The 21519-nt window shown below is 42.8% G+C and overlaps 1 protein-coding gene across 3 annotated transcripts; it reads left to right on the top strand.

Annotated features, from left to right (window-relative positions):
• Window positions 1-8088: 8088 nt before the first annotated feature.
• On the top strand, window positions 8089-20284 carry LOC142260554 (uncharacterized). Of its 3 annotated transcripts, none has more exons than XM_075331988.1 (5): window positions 8089-8156; window positions 8240-8337; window positions 8533-8623; window positions 16476-16561; window positions 16658-20284. In XM_075331988.1, exons 1-5 carry the CDS (start codon window positions 8123-8125, stop codon window positions 18026-18028), a joined length of 1680 nt encoding a protein of 559 aa, XP_075188103.1. In that variant the 5' UTR covers window positions 8089-8122; the 3' UTR covers window positions 18029-20284. The 3 variants fall into 3 exon arrangements, with proteins under 3 accessions (XP_075188103.1, XP_075188102.1, XP_075188101.1); XM_075331987.1 differs by having other exon boundaries at window positions 16634-20284; XM_075331986.1 differs by having other exon boundaries at window positions 16476-20284.
• Window positions 20285-21519: the final 1235 nt, after the last annotated feature.

Raw genomic sequence — 21519 nt, 5'->3', positions numbered from 1 at the left:
TGGTTTGGGACTATACAGGTCTTTTTGTAAAGGATAAATATAAGCAGGACGCTCAGTGCAGCTCCGTTGGATCGACCCTTCTGCAATGCGGGGTGTGAATCCATGTTGTCCTGCCGTTGAGCTTTATCAAAATGTCTGTGTCCTTTTAGGATTAATCAGTCTCCTGACCGAAAACCATATACTACTAACTCTGATTTAGGATCTGGAATTAGAAAATACACTTGTTTATTTCTCTAATTAGTCAATCATATGAAAATTATACATGCTTTGCGCTAGACAAAAAAAAAACATTTTACATTGGAACCTGTTTATTACTGAAGAGAAACACAACACTCACTAAAGAGAAACACAACACGCATTGATTTACAACCTATTAGTTTGTCTTTTACATACCACTTGCATTATGTGGATTTTCAGCAATAACATCGTTTTCTGCACTGGAATGCCTCTCACCAGACCTGGAGAGAAAGCTACACAACACGCACAGACTTGCATACAACGTGCTCATGATAAACATCTATAATCAGATTGCAGTCTCTAAGAATGGGTAGAGCAGGTGCAGGGTGTTTCTATGGACTCTTTACAGTTTTTCCTCATTGTTTTAAGAACGTGTTTCACAAGACCGGGTGAGTTTGCCTACCTGGGTACTGAACCCTGGCGTCACCAAAGCGCACACTGATATCCAACTGTCACAGATGTTAGTCCATGTTACTTGGGCCATCATTAAGAAGAAATCTCATGGTAGAGAAAGCTTACTGCCCTTCATCCACAGATATTCCTCAGTCAGCCGGCTCCCTGCGTCTCGCACTCCACTCCTTATTGGTTCGCTTTTTCCTGTAGGGATTTAAGAACACAAGGAGTGACAGAAGTCACTGACGTGACAGATGTCACCAAGGCATGGGCTCTATGCATGGTAAAGGATTCCTCAACTCTAGGCCCTTTCACTGCTTCTTGGTCAGCTGCACCTGTGCGGGGATCTCCATACGATTCCATCAGCTCAGATATAGACTTTCTTTTCGGCGTACCTAGCTTATTTGACAACAGGAAAGATCTACATCCTACATACATTTTGACTCTTACCTAATACTGCTCCACCCATCTAGAGAGGCACTTACGTCACTTCCTCCTGTACCGATAGGAGGGGAGGGAATGGCCTAAATTTAGACTACCTTATGTTGTGTAAACCGTAGCATATCCAGTGCAGAATCGACCACCATCTGATTCCATCTATAAAAACAAAACTAAAAAAAATATAGATTAGATCATTCCTATAACAGACATATATTCCTACATTCATAATAATCCAATAAACATGACATAACTGTTGCAAAAGAAAGGCCAGCTTTAAAGCCTATCCAATATGTCTGCTGCTGGAAAAATGTAATAGGTATCTACTTCCTCCCTTTTTATTTTTTTGTTTTTATATACTACTTTGGCAAAATATATAGATCTATAACAGTAAACAATATGATTAACCAACCGATAAATATAACTTATACTCTACTGGGAAATTTTGAAACCTTACAACAGGGTTCATAGATATTCTGTATCTACAAAAAAAAAGGAAAGTAATCAATATTGGCAGTTTGTATGCAAAAATAATACAAAACAAAAACATAACAATAAAAACTAATTTGTATATTTTAAAAAAATATACTTTTCCCTGCAAAATTAATTTAATTATTTAAATAGCAGCAGAATACTATTGATAATCTCCTATGAAATTTTGAACTCTAAGGATTAAACAAAATCCACTCCACCAGCCGGAAAAAGCACTTCTTAGTACATAAGACAGAAACAGCTTTGTAAATCTGCTGAAACTACCTTTTTGTTTTTCTTCTTTTACAACTTGTGATAACTAGCAGCGTACTGTATACCCTCCCACACATCCCTGCAGGAGTGCAAGAGCATCATTAAAATAGATGGCTTGGGACTGGAAATCACTGCAACAAAAACAAGCAGTCTGGGGCTCCCCCCTGTGTCATTAGGGAAGGTTGGGGCAGACTCCTGGGTGCAGCCGGACTGTGGGCAGTATCTTGGGAAATCACCTGGGACTGATTTAAAGGGATACTGTGATACTCTGGGAAAAGGCACACCTGGCTTCAGGTAGATCATTACTGAATCTACAGGGAACACCTTTATTGTGGATTTGTGTGTTGCAAGTTTTGGTTACGGTTTCGAGGGTACCGGGCCAAACACTGAGATTTGGGGGTGTGACACTTTCTTTGATAGTGACCGGGCTGACCACAATGCCAACAGTTCTGTTGCTGGCTCTGCTGGTTTTGTTGATTGGGAGCTACATATACGGGGTTTGGGCCCTGTCGGGGCATGGGCTGTGGTGGGGGCTGCACCGGTGTGGTTGTATACACAAATTGATCTTGAGCCCATCTTTTTAAAGCGGCACAATACTGTTGTCCACTTTGGAAAATGGTATCATCAGTGCCTGGGGGCATTGTGAGATGGGGCTCCATTAAGGGCCAAAAACTGTCTCCTGCTTTTATCTTGGTGAGGTTAACTAGGTCCTTCCGAGCAGCTGAATATAACTGCTGGACCTGTAGCATCTTCCTATAAAATCGCATAGGGTTAAGTTGGCATCTGGCAAGCAGGGAATTAATGCCTCTAACTGGATGGGGTTGAAAGAGACATATTTAAATGAGGGCTGTTCCTCGTCAGGTTCGGGGTAAAACTGACTATGTGTCCTAGGGGAAAAAGGGGGATCCAAGGGGAGGGGATTGGTAACTGGGGAGCGTGACGGCAGACTGGCCGGTAAGGGGAGAGACGGCATTGCAGAAACAGGAGGGGCCAGGGGTATGGGTCTGGATAACAGCTCCTCAGACTGTTCGGTTGTTCTCTGGTGTACAGGAGGCACATAGTAACCTCCTCCGAGAGTTAAAACAGGGAGTATTGGCACAGGCTTATGGCCGTAATTCAGGTGTGGCGGTGAGCTGCACAATTATTACAACCATCTCTCCAGTCTGTGTTTTGGTAGCCACACTGGTAACATGTGCAGCTGGCTGGGTCGTATGGGGGCGGTTTTTCAATTGGTACTTCTGGATAGACGGGGGCAGGAGTGGGCAGAGTCAATGTGGGGGTTGTGGGGGATAGCTCTACTAGCTCTACTAACTGTGAGGTGGATGCTGGAACAGAGGGAACTAATGCTGGTGTGGGCAGTACAAGAAGAGTTAAGGAATTCCGGCTAGTAGGTGGGATCACAGCATCTATGAGCAGCTCTGAAATAGAGGGAATAGAATGGGGATCAGGTTGCGGGGCAGCAACAAAACAACCTGCCGGAGGACCCTCAGATCCTTCCTCAGACTTGGGTAACATATAGTAAAACACAACATCTCCTCGCTCATCCTCTTCTTTGACCTCAATATATCTTTCTGATAGCAATATCTATGTTATTCTGTTAAACAATTCAGCATCAATCAACAAATAATATTCTGAAAATCTCTGGGGCATGATGCACAGCTGAACTGTCTCCAGCACGTGCCCCTCCCTAAGGAATGTTTACTAAATCTATTCTGTGAATCCTCAGGTTTTTTAACCTTGTCTTCTCCGTTCTAAACATTTTTGTTATCTTGGTGCTGTCTGGATTACACTAATATATGACTATGCGGTGAGCATTACAGCCCGGCCGGAACTTAAGGCTACACCTCTATACTAGCTGGCAACTCCTCAGCTATATAGTAATAAGGGTATCCCGCGCTTGGAGGAGGGGTACAAAATGTATTCCCTCCGGACTTGATCAGCTGCACCAATATTTTTTATTGTCCTAATCCCCATCTTCTTTCATTGAGGATCTGACTCATGAAAGGAGGAGGACGTACAAAAATGTACATGCATATACAAGAATGTCCCGACCTCCGGACTTGGTCAACTGTATCAAATTTAATGTCCTATTCCCTATCTTCAGTCACGGGAACCCTCCGCGTCTTTAATTACAGACCGGGTCAGTCTAACTAGCTATATCCAGCCAACACCGTCTTTCCTGCCCTAACAACCGTCCTCTGGATCCCATGTGACACTCGATCCACACCTCAGGACTGGGATCGTGCTCTGAGCTCCAATCTGAGTCACAATCAGGAACCTTTTAACACCGATAAGGACACACAGCCCGTCACTCCCTCCTCTCCAAGAACAACCACAACGGCAGTGAATACAAAATATGTAACACTCACCGAGGGTTGTAGGGGATCAGCCTGGTTGGAGCGGAGGGAGGTCTCAGTCCGTGACATCTAAATAATCGGTATTTGCAGGTCGGTAATGCGGCCTTGAAGGAGCCCCACTCTGATGGGCGCCAAACTGTCAAGGGAGGAATTTGCGTTGAAGACTGCTAATGGAGTCCTCATTTGGGATATCCAGAGACGGTGCCGTATTAGCTGTATATCAGTGCCAATATATATCAATGTATATAAGACAAAGAACACAGACATGCTCTCTTTTCAGCCAGCGTCATCAACTGAACTAGTTTAATTCGATAGATCCAATTATACCGTAAGTAAGCATAAATTACCTTGAAGCTAACGAAGGAGTGCTTTCACTCCCCTATTTTTCACATCACATTGCCTGCCTCCCGTACATTCCTTCTATGTGAACCTTACTGATAACACTTTTACAGCTTCACATTCTGGCTTCATCATCTTTGGTTAACTCCTTCATGATTATACAACTTTGAATTATACTATAGTTCCATGCGATGGCTACATAGACAGACAGATAATTATACAACTACATCTACATTTTGATTATTTATATACACAGATATTCTTATTACATTAGAACAAACAAGCTATAACTCAGGCGACCTCCACAGTATATTCTCTAAATGGGCTATAATTAGCAGTGGGGTACCGCAGGGAACTGTACTAGGACCAATCCTTTTTAATCTCTTTATTAATGACCTTGTGGATGGGATTGATAGTAAAGTGTCAGTCTTTGCTGATGACATCAAACTATGTATGATATTAAAAACTAACCTTGATAGTAAAATATTACAAAACGATATGGATAAGATGTCAGAATGGGCAGATACTTGGCAAATGAGATTTAATGTTGATAAATGTAAAGTAATGCACTTAGGACGGAGTAATCCTATAGCTGCATATACTTTTAACGGAAGTAATCTTGGGCTAAAGAACAGAAGGACTTGGGTATTCTGATTACAAATAAGCTGAGCAGCAGTACTCAATGTCAAGCAGCAGCTGCTAAAGTAAACAAGATTTTAGGGTGTATAAAAAGAGATATTAGATCCCGTGATCCCAATGTATTGTTGCCCCTCTATAAATCACTTGTAAGGCCACATCTGGAATATGGGATCTAGTTTTGGGCTCCACATTTTAAGAAGTACATACAGAAGTTACAGTCAGTTTTAAGGCGGGCAACTAGACTACTACAAGGAATGGAAGACCTCCCATATGATGAGAGGTTGAAAAAGTTAGATATGTTTAGCTTAGAAAAATGACGTCTCAGAGGAGATCTCATTTATATGTATAAATACATGTGTGGTCAATATAAAGGACTGGCGCATGACTTATTCCTTCCAAAGACAATACTAAGGACCAGGGGGCATACACTGCGAGTGGAAGAAAGGTGATTCCGGCATCTACATAGGAAAGGGTTCTTTGCAGTTAGAGCAGTCAGACTCTGGAATGCCCTACCACAAGAGGTAGTAATGGCAGATACTATAACAGCTTTTAAAAAAGGGCTGGATGATTTCCTCAGTACACAAAACATTGTTGGTTATAAATGACTTAATATCAAAATGTAAAATTGGTGGAGGAAGGTTGAACTAGATGGACCAAGGTCTTTTTTCAACCTATACAACTATGTAACATGACCTCTGTGCAAAGAGAGAGGAGCTCACAGAAGAGCAGGTAAGTAGTTGGTATCAACCTACATGTATCTATGTAGCGTAATAGTTACTAAAAAGCTGGATAAACCCTTTAATCTCTCCATCTTCTCTGCACTTTTATCCGATTCTTGCATATGATGGAATCTAATTATAGTGAATGACACCCGGCTCCATACTAGAATCTGATACATGAGAAAATATACAACAGTGTGAGCACGGTCTAAGGGAAAGGCCTGGAAAAACGTCTATGGAGACGCCCCAAATCTATAACACAGAGCGCGCAGGACCCCTGGGACTGAGCGCAGGTCAGAGAAATGGGGCTGTAAGGCCAAAAACACAATAATACAAGGGTTGAATGAAAAGTAATGCCTCCACCTTCATAACTCCTCACAGATGGCAGCGCTGGTATGGGGCAGGTACTGGACTGTTCAGTAGACTCTCCTCTACAGCTCCAGTTGGTGGGAAACCTTATCAATTAACGGTTGTGTTGTTACAGTGTAAAGAATGGACCCTGTGCAGACGATCGGTCAATGTGATTTAGGCAACGTGCTGTCATTGAATTCCTGACAGCAGCAGGTGTCACCCCAAAGGACATTCATCAGAGAATACAAGCCGTGTATGGTGATTGTGTTGATGTGCACTGTGCGTCGTTGGGCCAGTAGTAAGATTACAGATGGTGAGGCGGGAACATCTGACTTGTGTGACAAAGAAAGAGTTGGACGTCCTGTGACAGTAACCACGGAGTTACACATGGAAAACGTAGACTCAGGATGATGGTCGTATCAATCAGAGAGAAGTTGTAAGCACAATTGGCATTTCACAAGAACGTGTAGTCACATTATTGCTCTGCTTGGTTATGGGAAGATCTGTGCACGATGGCTGCCCTGGATGCTGACGTCTGACATGAAAGCCACAGACCGGACATGTACCAGGAAATCCTCTCACGTTACGAGAATGAAGGTGACGCCTTTCTGCATTCAATTGTGACCGGAGATGAAGCTTGTGTACACCACTACGGACCGGAGCCGAAACGTCAGTCCATGGAATATCAGCACAAAGGCTCGCCCCAGAAAAAGACATTCAAGACCCCGTCCTCAGCCGGGAAATCCTGGCCTCAGTGTTTGGGGCGCAGATGGCGTTATCCATGGGGATTTCCTACAACGTGGAGAAACAATCACTTCAGAGCGTTACATCACAACGCTGCCAACTGTGAAACGGCGACTAACATACACTGAGGAGCTGACCATGTGACCCCTGACTCCACCCCTCCATGTGACATCATCACAGGTCCTGGAAGCACAGAGCAGCCATATATCTAGTGTGCGGCTCTGCAGGTGGAGGTGTGTGGAGATTCCCCATTACTGGGGCAGGCGGCGGGCATTAACCCCTTCAGCTCTGAGACGATTTGGGGCGGGGGAGGTTTCGCTCCCTGCTCCTCAGATATAACGGCGCGGCTCTATCTGTCTCTGTCACATACGTTCTGCTGATATTCCGGCCTCTGTACTGGGAAATGTCGTCTCCATCTTGTTATATTCTCAGGGTTTTCCCTATAGAGAAAGAGATTTCTTGTATCTCCAGTAATTGTATTATTACAGCGGATTCTTTATGATGTTACATCGTCATCTTCTCCCCATTCAGGTCCCTACAATATCGGATCCTCTCAGTGGAGATCTTCTATAGAAGAGAATTCTCCTGATTGCCCCGTGAAGGATGGATATGGACAGGGACAAGATGGCGGAGAGGATATTACACCTCACCCTAGAGATCCTCTTCCGGCTTACTGGAGAGGTGAGAGATTCTGATGACGTCACATTACATCATTCTTATCTATGGGAATAACAGATGCACAGAACTGGAGAGGTGAGGACTCTGGAAATGTCTGGAGTGAGATTTATTACTGTGTCTCTCCATAACCAGGATTACACAGTAGTGAAGAAGACCTCTAGTGAGCGCTGTCAGGCCCCTGTGTCTGAGGGATGGGGAAGACCCCTGAGCCCAATCACGGGGCCTCCACCTCACCCCCCGATACATGAGGACATCAATGACCAGAAGATCCTAGAACTCACCTACAAGATGATTGAGCTGCTGACTGGAGAGGTGACACTGCTGGGAATGCTGGGACATTATACAGTAACGCTATGAAGGGATCGGGGGTGACGGTATCATTGTATGTGTCAGGTTCCTATAAGGTGTCAGGACGTCACCGTCTATTTCTCCATGGAGGAGTGGCAGTATTTAGAAGGACACAAAGATCTGTACAAGGACGTGATGATGGAGGTTCCCCAGCCCCTCACGTCACCAGGTAATAGACAGGACTAAATACACACGGCCTATAATTATCTGTATGTAAGGAATTAATTCAGTCCCTGTATGTGTCTCCTCCAGTTCTATCCAGTAAGAGGACAACACCAGTGAGATGTCCCCGTCCTCTTCTCCCACAGGACTGTAAACAAGAAGCTCCCGATGTTCCTCAGGATCATCAGGTAGATGGAGAGAAGGTGCATGAAATCTCCTATGATGTGTAGACGGCTGTGAAGGTCTTGTGCTCAGTCTTGTTTTATCCTCCAGTATTATATGTGTTATACTTGTGTAATGAGAGCGGTGGAGATGGCAGGATTAGAGCTGATCATAGATGGGACTTCTCCATCTGTCTGTGACTTTTACAATATTTGTTTCAGGGGGAAGATCTGCCCCATATTAATACTACAGAGACATATGTGAGGGGTGATGAGCGGAGTAAAGAGGAGATTCCTACAGATAACCGCCCAGGTGAGTAGTGACCACTAAATGCAGAGAAGTCACAGATTCTTCTCAGTCACCGGCTGTGGCTGCTTTATCAGGGTTGTAGTCCGGTCATAGGAAATGGTCACCATTCTGCTGCTAGACCACCACATGCTCCTCCACCCAAAACTGACAATATTATTTTGGGCAGTGTTGGAGTCAGATCAGCTACAGTAGATCTTACAGGTAGGATCCATCATATTCCCTGAAATTAGAAGACGTTTTCCTGTGAATTACCGTAAATTGCAGCCTTATCTCATTTTCTTTGATAGAAGGTTTGATTTGCAGAATTTACAATTATTTCTTATTGTTTATGGAACAATAATAATATTTATTCATTTATATTGCGCTATTAATTCCACAGCGCTTTACATACATTGGCAACACTGTCCCCATTAGGGCTCACAATTTACAGTCCCTATCTGTATGTCTTTGGAGTGTCGAATAAACTGGAGCACCCGGAGGAAACCCACGCAAACATGGGGAAAACAAACAAGCTCCTTGCAGATGTTGGCCTTGGTGGGATTTTGAACCTCAAGCGCTGCAAGACTATAGTGCTAACCACTGAGTCACCACAAGACTGCAGTGCTAACCACTGAGCCACCATGTCACCAATAAGTTTTTATTTTGTTATTCAATAATTAACAAATATTTTTTACAACCATATATTCCAATAAAAAAACAGAGACAGAACAATGTCATACAAAAGGGATTAGGGGGTAGAAAGAAGAACACACACCATAAAATATGGTAACACATTAGGGAGCTCAATAGGGGAAGTAAGCACCAATGCAAGTACAAAAAGCCTTATATCATTACTAGATTTGGTTAACCAAGTCCCAAAGTTAGGAGAGCTAAAGGAAAACCGGGGTAACCATGTCCTCATATTCATAAGACTCAGAACGGAGCCAATCATATGAAATTACTAAATCTTCCATCCATATAAAAAAGTCCACAGATTCAGCCTATTCCAGCTGAGAGCGGAGAGGACAATCTCCAGTGTCTAGAGATGACTTGCCTCATTGCTGTCAGAGATATTCAGAAGAGACCTTTCTTGATGGATGAAATTGACAATGGAAATACTGAAAGTAACGTTGCTTCTGGAGAGTTCTGTAGTGTTGTACCAAAAGACTTTATTAAAGAGATCAAAGATTGAGTCACAAACTTGCCCCACCAAAGATTGGTCATATTGCCCACAGGTGAATCACATCTCTAAAGCCCGCTTTACACGCTACAATATATCTTACGATGTGTCGGCGGGGTCACGTCGTAAGTGACGCACATCCGCCATCGTAAGGTATATTGTAGTGTGTGACAGCTACGTGCGATTGCGATTGAACGTTAAAACGTTCATCGCATGCGCGGCGTTCAATTACTAAAAATTGAACGTCAGGTTGTTCATCATACCCGGGGTAGCACACATCGCAGTGTGTGACACCCCGGGAACGATGAACAGATCTTACCTGCGTCCAGTGGCTCCCAGCCGGCAATGCGGAAGGAAGGAGGTGGGCGGGATGTTTACGTGCCGCTCATCTCCGCCCCTCCGCTTCTATTGGCCGGCTGCCGCGTGATGTCGATGTGACGCCGAACGTCCCTGCCACTCCAGGAAGTGGACGTTCGCCGCCCACAGCGAGGTCGTATGGACAGGTAAGTACGTGTGACGGGGGTTAATCGATTGTGCGACACGTTCAACAAATTGAACGTGCCGCACATACGATGGGGGCGGTTACGATCGCATATACGATATTGTATGCGAAATCGTAACGTGTAAAGCAGGCTTAACACTTATCAGATGTACCAGGGAACATATGATGAATGTGCTTGGGGGTCCTATACTACGTTGACAAGATCTTATAGTTAGTCTCTCGGACGTGACAAGATACGGAGATCTGATAAGTAAGGGCAGAGTCACACTTGCGTATGACTCGCACAAGTGCAATGCGAGAAAATCTCATATTGTACTCGGCCCCATGTAAGACAATGCTGCAGCTCAGATCTGTAAGTTTTTCCTCAGCCCTAATTGGACTGAGGAAAAAAATTGCAGCATGCTGTGATTGTATCCGAGTCTCGGATCACTCGCTCCCATACAAGTCTATGAATACGAATGTACGAATGAAACATTGGACTGCACTCTGATGACATCCAAGTGCAGTGCAATATACGCACAGGCTGACAATGGAGGAGATTAAGAGATCACTCTCTCCCTCTCCTCCGCAGCTGTGATCCGATCACAGGATCAGATCACAGTTGCATGACACTCAGCTCACGCTCGCAGCAGAGCAGGAGCCTAGGGTCATTAGTATATCGCATTCAGTGCTCTAGCATAAGACGAAATGCGCTATTGTGACTTTGCCCTAAGAGTAAAGATCACATCCCATTCAGCAGGAGAAAATGATCTATTGAGCTCCCGTTCCCATGCCCCCTGAAATGGAGCCAGGGAATTTAATCTTTCTGCCTCCCTCAACAACCTACTCAGCAACACAATGAGAAGGAGCTTCCTCTTTGATACAAAGTTTTTCAAACTCCATTAAGGGTCTCAGCCAAACCTCTTGACTTGGGATTAAATGGAAAAGACCAGATATGTAACTGTAACCCATGCGGATACGTGCGGCTGCGGAACATGCTGAGGATAATAGGTCCGGGACTTCCTCAGGTAATCCGCATGAATGTCCGCAGGTTTTCCACAGCTATTTCGCTGTACTACCGCAGCTATTAGCTGCGGATTCCGGCGAGCAGCTGCGGGAAACCTGCGGCCGTACCTGCGGATATATCCGCAGGTGCGAGCTCCCGTGGGCACATAGCCTAAAAGTATTAGCATCCTGTGAATCCCGTATGAATGGAGGCATAGGGCCAGGTAGAGAAGAGATATTAGATTTATGAATTATCCAATCCCAGAGGAATATAAATAATGTTATAGGATTCATAGATTCTTCCAGCTCAGTCTATATTTTGTTGGAAGGATTTATGATTATATTTAAAATACAATTAAGTATGGAGGCTTTATGGTATACCAAAAACTGTAACACCTGCCCCTCCCCTCCTTGTGCCCTAGAGTGCATCAATACTGAGTATATGTCATGCGGTGTCCTACCCCTCACTGACTAGGTGTCATGGCGACTACAGACCCTATTCACATTTGCTCAGCCAGAGTCAGGTGTCGTCTCTTTAGTGCACTCTGGTCTTCGGTTTAGCAGGAGTTAATTCCTGCTGACTGATGAATTGCTGCTGGGGTCACAGGTTGCTGAGGTCTTATCACAATCCCCTCCGCCATATAATAAGTGGTAGAAGCTAGCCTCACATGCCGAAGATGGCTCTAGCTTTGCTCCAGCGTTATCGGTCTTGTGCGTGGTGATCCTGTTGTTGGTGAACTGTCGTATGCTATTTGGTGTGCTGTGGAAATATCCTTGTTGCTTTTTTTTTTCCTCCCTGTACTTTATTTCTCCCTGAGCATGTATTGTTGTTTTATCTGTGTGTGCTTGCAGTGAATAAGGGACAGTTTGCTATTGGACAGCCTATACATCGGACACTGATCCTTGCACTCGCCTTTCCTGGTCTCACTGGCTCTCCTTGCCTCTTCTTATTCCCTGGCTACATCATTTATTCTTTATGCTCTATCTCTACAAAATATTCATTCATTTGTCTACCTAATGATTAATTTACCTTTACAAAGGCTCACCACTGAGCCGAAATGCTCACAAAACTGAGTTTGACTTTTTTTGCAGAATAAACATACATAATAGCCAGTTTCTGTAACCCTATTCCAGCATGCACCGCGGCACTGACGTCACCGCTCTTCCCACGCAAGTGCAGGACCAGCCGCGCCTCGATCACACATTTGTATACACACCTGATGTGTGTACGTGTGGCATCCGGGTTAAAAACGGATGTCACACGTACCTGAAACACGGACGTCTGAAACTGGCCTAACATTGTGCTATGCATACCACATCTACATACATAATTGCCAGTTGTTGGATGTTACCGCATCCCTCAATGCACTGCGGCACTGTCAGTTGCGCAGCCGCACTTTGCGCCCATATCATAGCCATGGTAACCAGGCACAACAGTGCAGGTGGAGCCCAAATAGAGACATGGTGGGTGGCACTGAGAGAGATATGGTGGGTGGCACTGAGAGAGATATGGCGGGCAGCACAGAGAGAGACATGGCTGGCTGCACTGAGAGAGACATGGCTGGCGGCACTGAGAGAGACATGGCTGGCGGCACTGAGAGAGACATGGCGGGCGGCACAGAGAGAGACATGGCGGGCGGCACAGAGAGAGACATGGCGGGCGGCACAGAGAGAGACATGGCTGGCGGCACTGAGAGAGACATGGCTAGCGGCACTGAAAGAGACATGGCTGGCGGCACTGAGAGAGACCTGGCTGGCGGCACTGAGAGAGACCTGGCCGGCGGCACTGAGAGAGACCTGGCTGGCGGCACTGAGAGAGACATGGCGGGCGGCACTGAGAGAGACATGGCTGGCGGCACTGAGAGAGACATGGGGGGCGGCACTGAGAGAGTGAGAGATAGAGACAAACAGTAAGGCTCAGAACGAAAAGGTGCGGCCCGCATTCATCCTGCTCTCATTTCTGTCGCATGTGACACGTCACATGCGACAGTAAAGTCGTCCCCAGGTCCTGCCAGGTCTCCCGCCGTCACCCCCCGTCAGCCCCCGGTCGTCCCCGGTACCTGGCTTCTGCTCCGGTCCCCGCGATCACTGCCTCCTTCTGGAAAGCTGGCGGCGCATGCGCAGACAGCGGCTGTCAGCCAGCTCCTTGCAAGCAGGGACGCTGACCTCACTGCTGCTCAGCTGCTGTACCGTGCACCGGGAGAGCGTGAGTGCAGTAATCTGCAGCCACACTCCTCACATGGAGGGCCTGCTGTTCTAGAAAATGGGGGGTTTGTTCTCTGAGCGTGCCCCTCATATTCTGGAATGAGGTTACTGCAGGTCACTCTGCCCTAAGTTGGACTGGGGCAGTTTGAGTGCAGTATTCTCAGATTACTGCACCCACACTGCTCACGTGAAGAGGTTGCTCTTCCAGAAAATGGGGAATACGTTCCCTGAGCGTGCCCCCCATATTCTAGAAGGTACAGAGTCGTCATGGGACCTCCAAAATGGATTACAGCGACCGGAATTTGTTTATTTTCAATAAATTGGTGAAAGAGGGAATGTGTTGGGGAGCATTTTTTCAAATACATTTTTTTTTTTGTCTTTATTTTTTTCTATTACTGACTGGGTTAGTGATGTCGGGTATCTGTTTAGATGCCGTGACATCTCTAACCTCTGGGCTTGATGGCAGGTGACATTACAGCTGGTATCAACCCCGTATATTACCCCGTTTGCCACCGCACCAGGGCATGGGATGAGCTGGGGCGAAGCGCCAGGATTGGCACGTCTAATGGATGCGCCACTTCTGGGGCGCCTGCGGCCTGCTATTTTTAGGCTGGGAAAGGCCAAATAACCATGGCCCTTCCCACCCTGATAATACCAGACCACAGCTGTCTGCTTTACCTTGGCTGGTAATCCAATTTGAGGGGGACTCCACGTGTTTTTTAGAATTATTTAGAAATAATAATAAAAAAAACAGCCTGAGGTGCCCTCCATATTGGATCACCTGCCAAGGTGAAGCTGCCAGTTGTGGTCTACAGGCTGCAACCGTCTGCTTTACCCTAGCTTGCTATCAAAAATGGGGAGGACCCCAAGTGGTTTTTTTTTTTTTGTTTTTTTTTTAATTATATTTGGTCTAAATACAAGGCACAACACAATGAAAGTCACTAACGGGCACCAGCTTAGAATATGCAGGCGGTAGGACATTATATATGTGTTAGACATCTATCCATCCATCCATCCTAGCTCTTTAGGTTTTGTGCCCACAAACAGGATTTGCAGCGTTTTTGAGGCAGAGTGTTCACTGCATCCATAACGCTGCATTGTGCAGTACAAGAACAGAGGAAGGATTTTTAGAAATCTCCTGCCCACGTCACTTCTTTTCTCTGCAGCATAAACTGACCTGCGGCGCGGCTTCCTGAGCAGCAGCATGTCAATTTATGCTGCAGAGACTAAAGTGTTCTTCGGAGGGAGAATAAAGTCCGCAGTGTCCCGAACCCGGATTGTATACACAGGCAGCTGCGATCTCCTGTGGACAGCATATACATCTCCGCAGGAGGGCTGGCACTGCATCCTAGACACAGTGTCGCCAGATTGTGGGCAGGTAGCCTAAAAGTGAGAAATTTGGCGCTACAGCAACATTTTTGTGAAGTACCTGTAGATTCAAAATTCTCACGATACCCCTGAATAAAGTGCTTGAAGGGTCTAGTTTCCAAAATGGGGTCACTTATGGGGGTTTCTGCTGTATAGGTGCCCTAGGGGCTTTGCAAATGTGACATGGTGCCTACAATTTATTTCAACTTTTACAAAATTCAAATCATGCACCTTTTCGTTCTGAGCCTTACTGTTTGTCCAAAGATAGTTGGGGTTTTTTTGCCACATATGGGGTATCACTGCGCTCATAACAAATTGCATAACAAACTGTGTGGTCCATTTCTTGGTATTTCCTCTTGAAAAAAGGAGGAATTTGGTGCTATTGCTTTAGTTTCTGTGATGCACTTGAAGGGTTAATAAACTTCTTGGATGTGGTTTTGAGCAGTGTGAGGGGTGCAGTTTTTACAATGGGGTCACTTTTGGGTATTTTCTGTCACCTAGGCCTCTCAAAGTCACTTCAAATGTGATGTGGTCCCTAAAAAATGGTTTTGTAAATTTTGATATAAAAATGAGAAATTGCTCATAAACTTTGAACTCTTCTAACTTCCTAACAAAAAAAATTTTGTTTCCAAAATCCCGCTGATGTAAAGTAGACAAGTGGGAAATGTTATTTATTAACTATTTTGTGTCACAGAACTCTCTGGTTTAACGGTATAAAAATTCAAAAGTTGAAAATTGCAAATTTTTCAAAATTTTTGCCAAAATTCAATTTTTTTTTATAAATAAATGCAAAAAATATTGTCCAAAATTTTGTACTAACATGAAGTCCAATATGTAACGAAAAAACAGTCTCAGAATCACCGGGATCCGTTGAAGCGTTCCAGAGATATAACCTCATGAAGTGACACTGGTCAGAATTGCAAAATTTTGTCTGGTCATTAAGGTGAAAATTAGCTCCGTCACTAAGGGGTTAAAATAAACAATGATACCGCAACATATAGTCAGTAAATAGCATTTACCGTATTCTGCTTTAGTCTAAATTACTACCTTGACCCCACAGGCTGTCTCTGGAAATTAGTATGGAGTGGACGTTGTATAGTGAAAATTGCAAATCTGCCATTTTACTGTACAATACATAGCACCCAGCTTGTGCTCCACGAGACACACACCGTAAATATTTATGTGGGTTCTTCCCTGTGGCAATGCCAAACATGTAGATACTAACAGTGTTTGGGACATTGCAAGGCTGAGAAGCATCGAGGACTTTTGGCTTTGGGATTTTGCTGAATTGGATTATGAAACCATATCTCTTTATAATCAAGAGTCGTCAGCTACAACCATTGTGGAAACCCTCCATTTTTTTCACTGAAGGAATCGATTTTTTTTGTATAATTTTGGCTTATAAAATATTATTTGGTGGCTTATTATTCCAATATACAGGAGGCAAAGTGAACAAAAAGGGTTGAACTCTATGTTCTACTACCGTAGTTCCTACTCTGAGGTCTACTGTTAGATTGTGTACGGTCTTTGTTTTAGTAAATGATTACTTTTTGCTCCATAACTTGCAATTTATTTAGATATTTTATTAATTATATCCTTAAATGTGCTGATATTAAAATAATTTTCATTCTTTACAGATGACTGTACTATTAGATCAGATGGACAACTGACATCTTCAATTTTTACATCAGATGACCTTGATATCACACAAGATATAACTGAAGTGAGTGACTTTATTTCAGATATACTATCATCTCTTTACAGCAAAGATCTATCATCTGATTCAATTAAACAGGTTCTACCTTCTGATTCATCACAGACTATTAAGAAAAATAAAAGTCACAAAAGTGGCATTAAAAATCGAAGTGTTCCTACAGGAAAGAAGCCATTTTCAACTTCAGAATATGAAAATATCCATCGAAATATTCAAACAAGGGAGAAAAGATTTTTTTCAGATTCTGTTAGTTACCACAGAACTCACACATGGGAGAAGCCATTTTCATGCTCAGAATGTGGGAAATGTTTTATAAATAAGTCCGTTTTTGTTGAACACCAGAAATTTCACACAGGTGAGAAGCCTTTTTCATGTTCAGAATGCGGAAGATGTTTTACGCGTAAATTATTTCTTGTTACACATCAAAGAATACACACAGGGGAGAAGCCTTTTTCATGTTCAGAATGTGGGAAATATTTTAACCAGAAATCAAATCTTGTTAGACACAAGAGAACTCACACGGGGGAGAGGCCTTTTTCATGTGCAGATTGTGGGAAATGTTTTGCACATAAATCGGAATTTGTTACACACCAAAGAACTCACACGGGAGAAAAGCCTTTTTCATGTTCAGAATGTGGGAAATGTTTTGCACAGAAATCGCATTTTATTTCACATCAAAGAACTCACACGGGTGAAAAGCCATATTCATGTTCAGAATGTGGGAAACATTTTAACCAAAAATCAAATCTTGTTATACACCAGAGAATTCACACAGGGGAGAAGCCATATGCATGTTCAGAATGTGGGAAACATTTTAATCAAAAATCAGATCTTGTCATACACCAGAGAATTCACTCAGGGATGAAACCTTTTTCATGTTCAGAATGTGTGAGATGTTTTGCAGATAAATCAAGTCTTGTTAGACACCAAATAATTCACACAGGGGAGAAACCGTTTTCATGTTCAGAATGTGGTAAACATTTTAACCAAAAATCATACCTTGTTACACACCAGAGAATTCACACAGGGGAGAAGCCTTTTTCATGTTCAGGATGTGGTAAACATTTTAACTGTAAATCACATCTTGTTATACATCAGAGAACTCACACGGGGGAGAAGCCATATTCATGTTTAGAATGTGGGAAACATTTTAACCAAAAATCGGATCTTGTTATACATCAGAGAATTCACACAGGGGAGAAGCCTTTTTCATGTTCCGAATGTGGGAGATGTTTTGCAGATAAATCACGTCTTGTTAGACACCAAATAATTCACACAGGGGAGAAACCATTTTCATGTTCAGAATGTGGTAAACATTTTAACCAAAAATCATACCTTGTTACACACCAGAGAATTCACACAGGGGAGAAGCCATATTCATGTCCAGAATGTGGGAAATGTTTTGCAGATAAATCAAGTCTTGCTAAACACCAACTAATTCACACACGTGAGAAACTATTGACATGTTTAGAATGAGGAAAATATTTTACACACAAATGTCCTATTTTTAATATCACAAAACTCATAAGGGTAGAAGCCATTATCATACATAGAAGGTGAGAAATATTTTACTTGAATATTTGTAGACCTCTAAGAAAAACTCACACGGGGAGAAACCATATATTTGACAAACTGAACAAGAAAACACAAGACAGTCACAGTAAAGACAAGTAAGTAAACAAGAAAGGGAAAGCATGTTAATGTTACATGATAATTATAATACATACAGTGACTAATAGACATCTGTTTTCTGAAAATAAAAAGCAATATTCCATGTGCATTGAACATTTCACATTGTTATATATTCACAGCATATTACGAAAGTTAGTACATCCCATACAATGTTCTAAATATTTTATTATAACTTTTCTTTGCTCCTGGACAAAGCACTGAGGTTGCAAAACAAGCGTCAGGTGCATGGAGATACCGCTTTAGTTTTTACCCTTCTTTGGACCCTGATATTTAACCTCTCCTCTGCCATCTTATTGTCTTATATCATATGATATCCAAATGTTGTTTTTTCATTCTAATTTCTCACCCTTGTGAGTATTAATTTATTTATATTTGAATTTATATATTTGATGATACAGTATTGGGACATCATATATTTATGTTACTTATTTGAAGCTGGTTAGTTTATTTACAATTTACATTAGGATTGTTGCCGGATCCTCCCAATTAATACTATCTGTCCCTTGGGTTGTTCCATTTTATTGTGTTTATTTTTTTATTATTGTTCAATAAAGAATATACAAATTTTTATCTTTATATTCTTGGCTTGGATATTTTTCTCCTTTGGTGTTGGTATGACATTTCTATATGCTTTGAGCCCCCACTAGTGGGTTGTGATATAGGTGTTACATCCTTGTCCCCTGTAGGAATGTGACCATCCTTGTCCCCTGTAGTAATGTACCCATGCGTATCCCCATCCTGTACTAATGTTCCACCATCCTGTAGTAATCCTTTGTCCCCTGTAGCAATGAGCCAATCCTTGTCCCCTTGAGGTAATGTGCCCATCCTCGTCCCCTGTAGTAATTTGTCCATCCTTGTCCCCATCTTATAGTAATGTGTCCATCCTTTTCTCCTGTAGTAATGTTCCCTCATCCCCTGAGCTCACCCCCGCTGTACTACAGAACACAAGTGACTGCCTGACTGCAGTTTGCAACATCATTTCTGCTCTCTATCTGAAACTTAACCTTTCCAAAACTTCAACTTCTTCTTTTCCCTCCATCTTCCAACCTTCCTAAACCTGACATCTCCCTCTCTGTGTGTGGCACAACGATAAGTCCTAGGCAGCAGGCCCGCTGTCTGGGTGTTATACTTGACACTGATCTCTCCTTCACCTCCCACATACAATCTCTTGCCCGCTCCTGCCGCTTGCACCTCAAGAACATCTCTAAAATCCGCCCCTTTCTCACCATGGAAACGACAAAAACCCTCACCATGGCCCTGATCCACTCTCGCCTTGACTACTGTAACTCTCTATTAATTGGTCTCGCTCTAACTAGATTCTATCCTCTACAGTCCATCCTTAATGCAGCAGCCAGGGTCACCTATCTGGCTAACCGCTACTCGAATGCCTCTTCTCTGTGCCAGTCATAGCACTGGCTGCCCATATATCACAGGATCCAATTCAAACTGCTTTTTCTCACCCACAAAGCTCTCCACAGTGCGTCACCCCCCTACCTCTCCACCCTCCTCTCTGTCTATCACCCCACCCATTCTCTACGCTCTGCAAATGACTTTCGACTAACATCCACACTAATTCGAACCTCCCACTCCCAAATCCAAGACTTCTTCCGAGCTGCACCAATCCTCGGGAAAGCTCTACTCCAAGAAGTTAGGACGAATCACAACTTACTCAGCTTCAGACGCACCCTAAAAACGCATCTTTTTAGGGTGACCTATCACACTCCCTAGCCTAACTAAATTCATATAATCCCTCCACAACGTCTCAGAATATAACCCCACGTCAAACTCCATGGCACCCAAATGCATCTCAAGGTTCTGGCCAACTGGTCCAGGCAGCCATTATCTATCCCCCATTTCCTTGAGATGGCTGGATTGTCATTGTAAATAAGCACTTGTACCTTGCCCCTCCCCCCATCTCATTGTAGATTGTAAGCTCTCACGAGCAGGGTTGTCTTTTTTCCCTCTAAATATTGTATTTTCTATAACTGTTACTTGTTTGTATATAATCCTCCTGAATTGTAAAGCGCTGTGGAATATGTTGGTGCTATAACAATAAAGAATAATTATTATTATTATTTGCTTGATTCTTTTGTAAAGCCTATCATACGTCATTATATGTATTTTACAGGTAAAAATATTTTCAGCAGTTTCAATGGCTATACCTGAATTTTCTATATGAAAATACGCAATATCCATTTTTTTGTGTTTGATATTTTGTTCCTTTGTGCAATTCCTTGGGTCAGTGCAATATATTAAGCTATTATTATCCGGCTTTCATATAGCACTTTAGTATATCTGGGTGGTGCAATAATATATATCCTTTCTGGGCTGTGCAATAAATACTATGAACCTTCTATTTATTATGATATATTTGCACTAATTTTGATCTATTTTATTCTTGGACCACAGTGACCCATACTGATCAAATTTGAGAAATCATCTTTCTGGCTGGGTTGATGCAATAATATATTTTTTTTTTCTGGGCTGTGCAATAAATATTATGAACTTTCTATATACAGTGGAACCTTGCATTAAGAGTAACTTGGTTTGAGAGCGTTTTGCAAGACAAGCAAAGCTTTTTAAAAAATTGTAACTTGGTTTAAGAGCAATGCTTTGCAATAAGAGCAAAAACTCATCGAGCACACCTCCGATTCTGTCCTTTCACCGCACTCTAGAGGTAACTTTCTGTACATATGTACTGTATACTGTATACAATATACCATTGTACATTGTACAGTATATACTATACAGCATGTCAATTAATTTGCATCTATTGATACAGTATTGTACTTTCTTTCTGCACATTGCTTGTACTGTAATCTAATTACCTGTGCAGTGTTCCTGCCCCACATGTGACTTAGTTCTGCCCTTATTTTGCGGAGAATAGATTTGGGGTGTGTTTTTTTTGTGTGTATTGTATTAGAATAAAGGTTGTCATATTTATACATCATTTTTTTCTCTCTATACTGTACCTCACACACATCAACAATTCTATCGTAAGCTAAACTGCAGTTTAATTTGTTTTCTATGTTTTTTGTTTTTTTTTTAAACCAAATTTTTATTTCTTTTCTTGTAATGGTAAAAAAGGGTACAGAATGAAGAAACTAAGGGTCAACAAATCAAAATATCAAATAACATAGTCTCTACAATTTATCGATCAAATATTTGTCACGGTCATCAAATTTGCTCCTTCCCCTTCTTCGTCAATGTATATTTCCATTATTCAGTCTCCACTACCCCCCTTCAGCATTCCTTGATAACTTGTTACAAACATT

The sequence above is a fragment of the Anomaloglossus baeobatrachus genome, unplaced genomic scaffold (assembly GCF_048569485.1).
Source record: "Anomaloglossus baeobatrachus isolate aAnoBae1 unplaced genomic scaffold, aAnoBae1.hap1 Scaffold_130, whole genome shotgun sequence".
Lineage (NCBI taxonomy): Eukaryota > Metazoa > Chordata > Amphibia > Anura > Aromobatidae > Anomaloglossus > Anomaloglossus baeobatrachus.
This window is presented reverse-complemented; position numbering and strand designations above follow the sequence as displayed.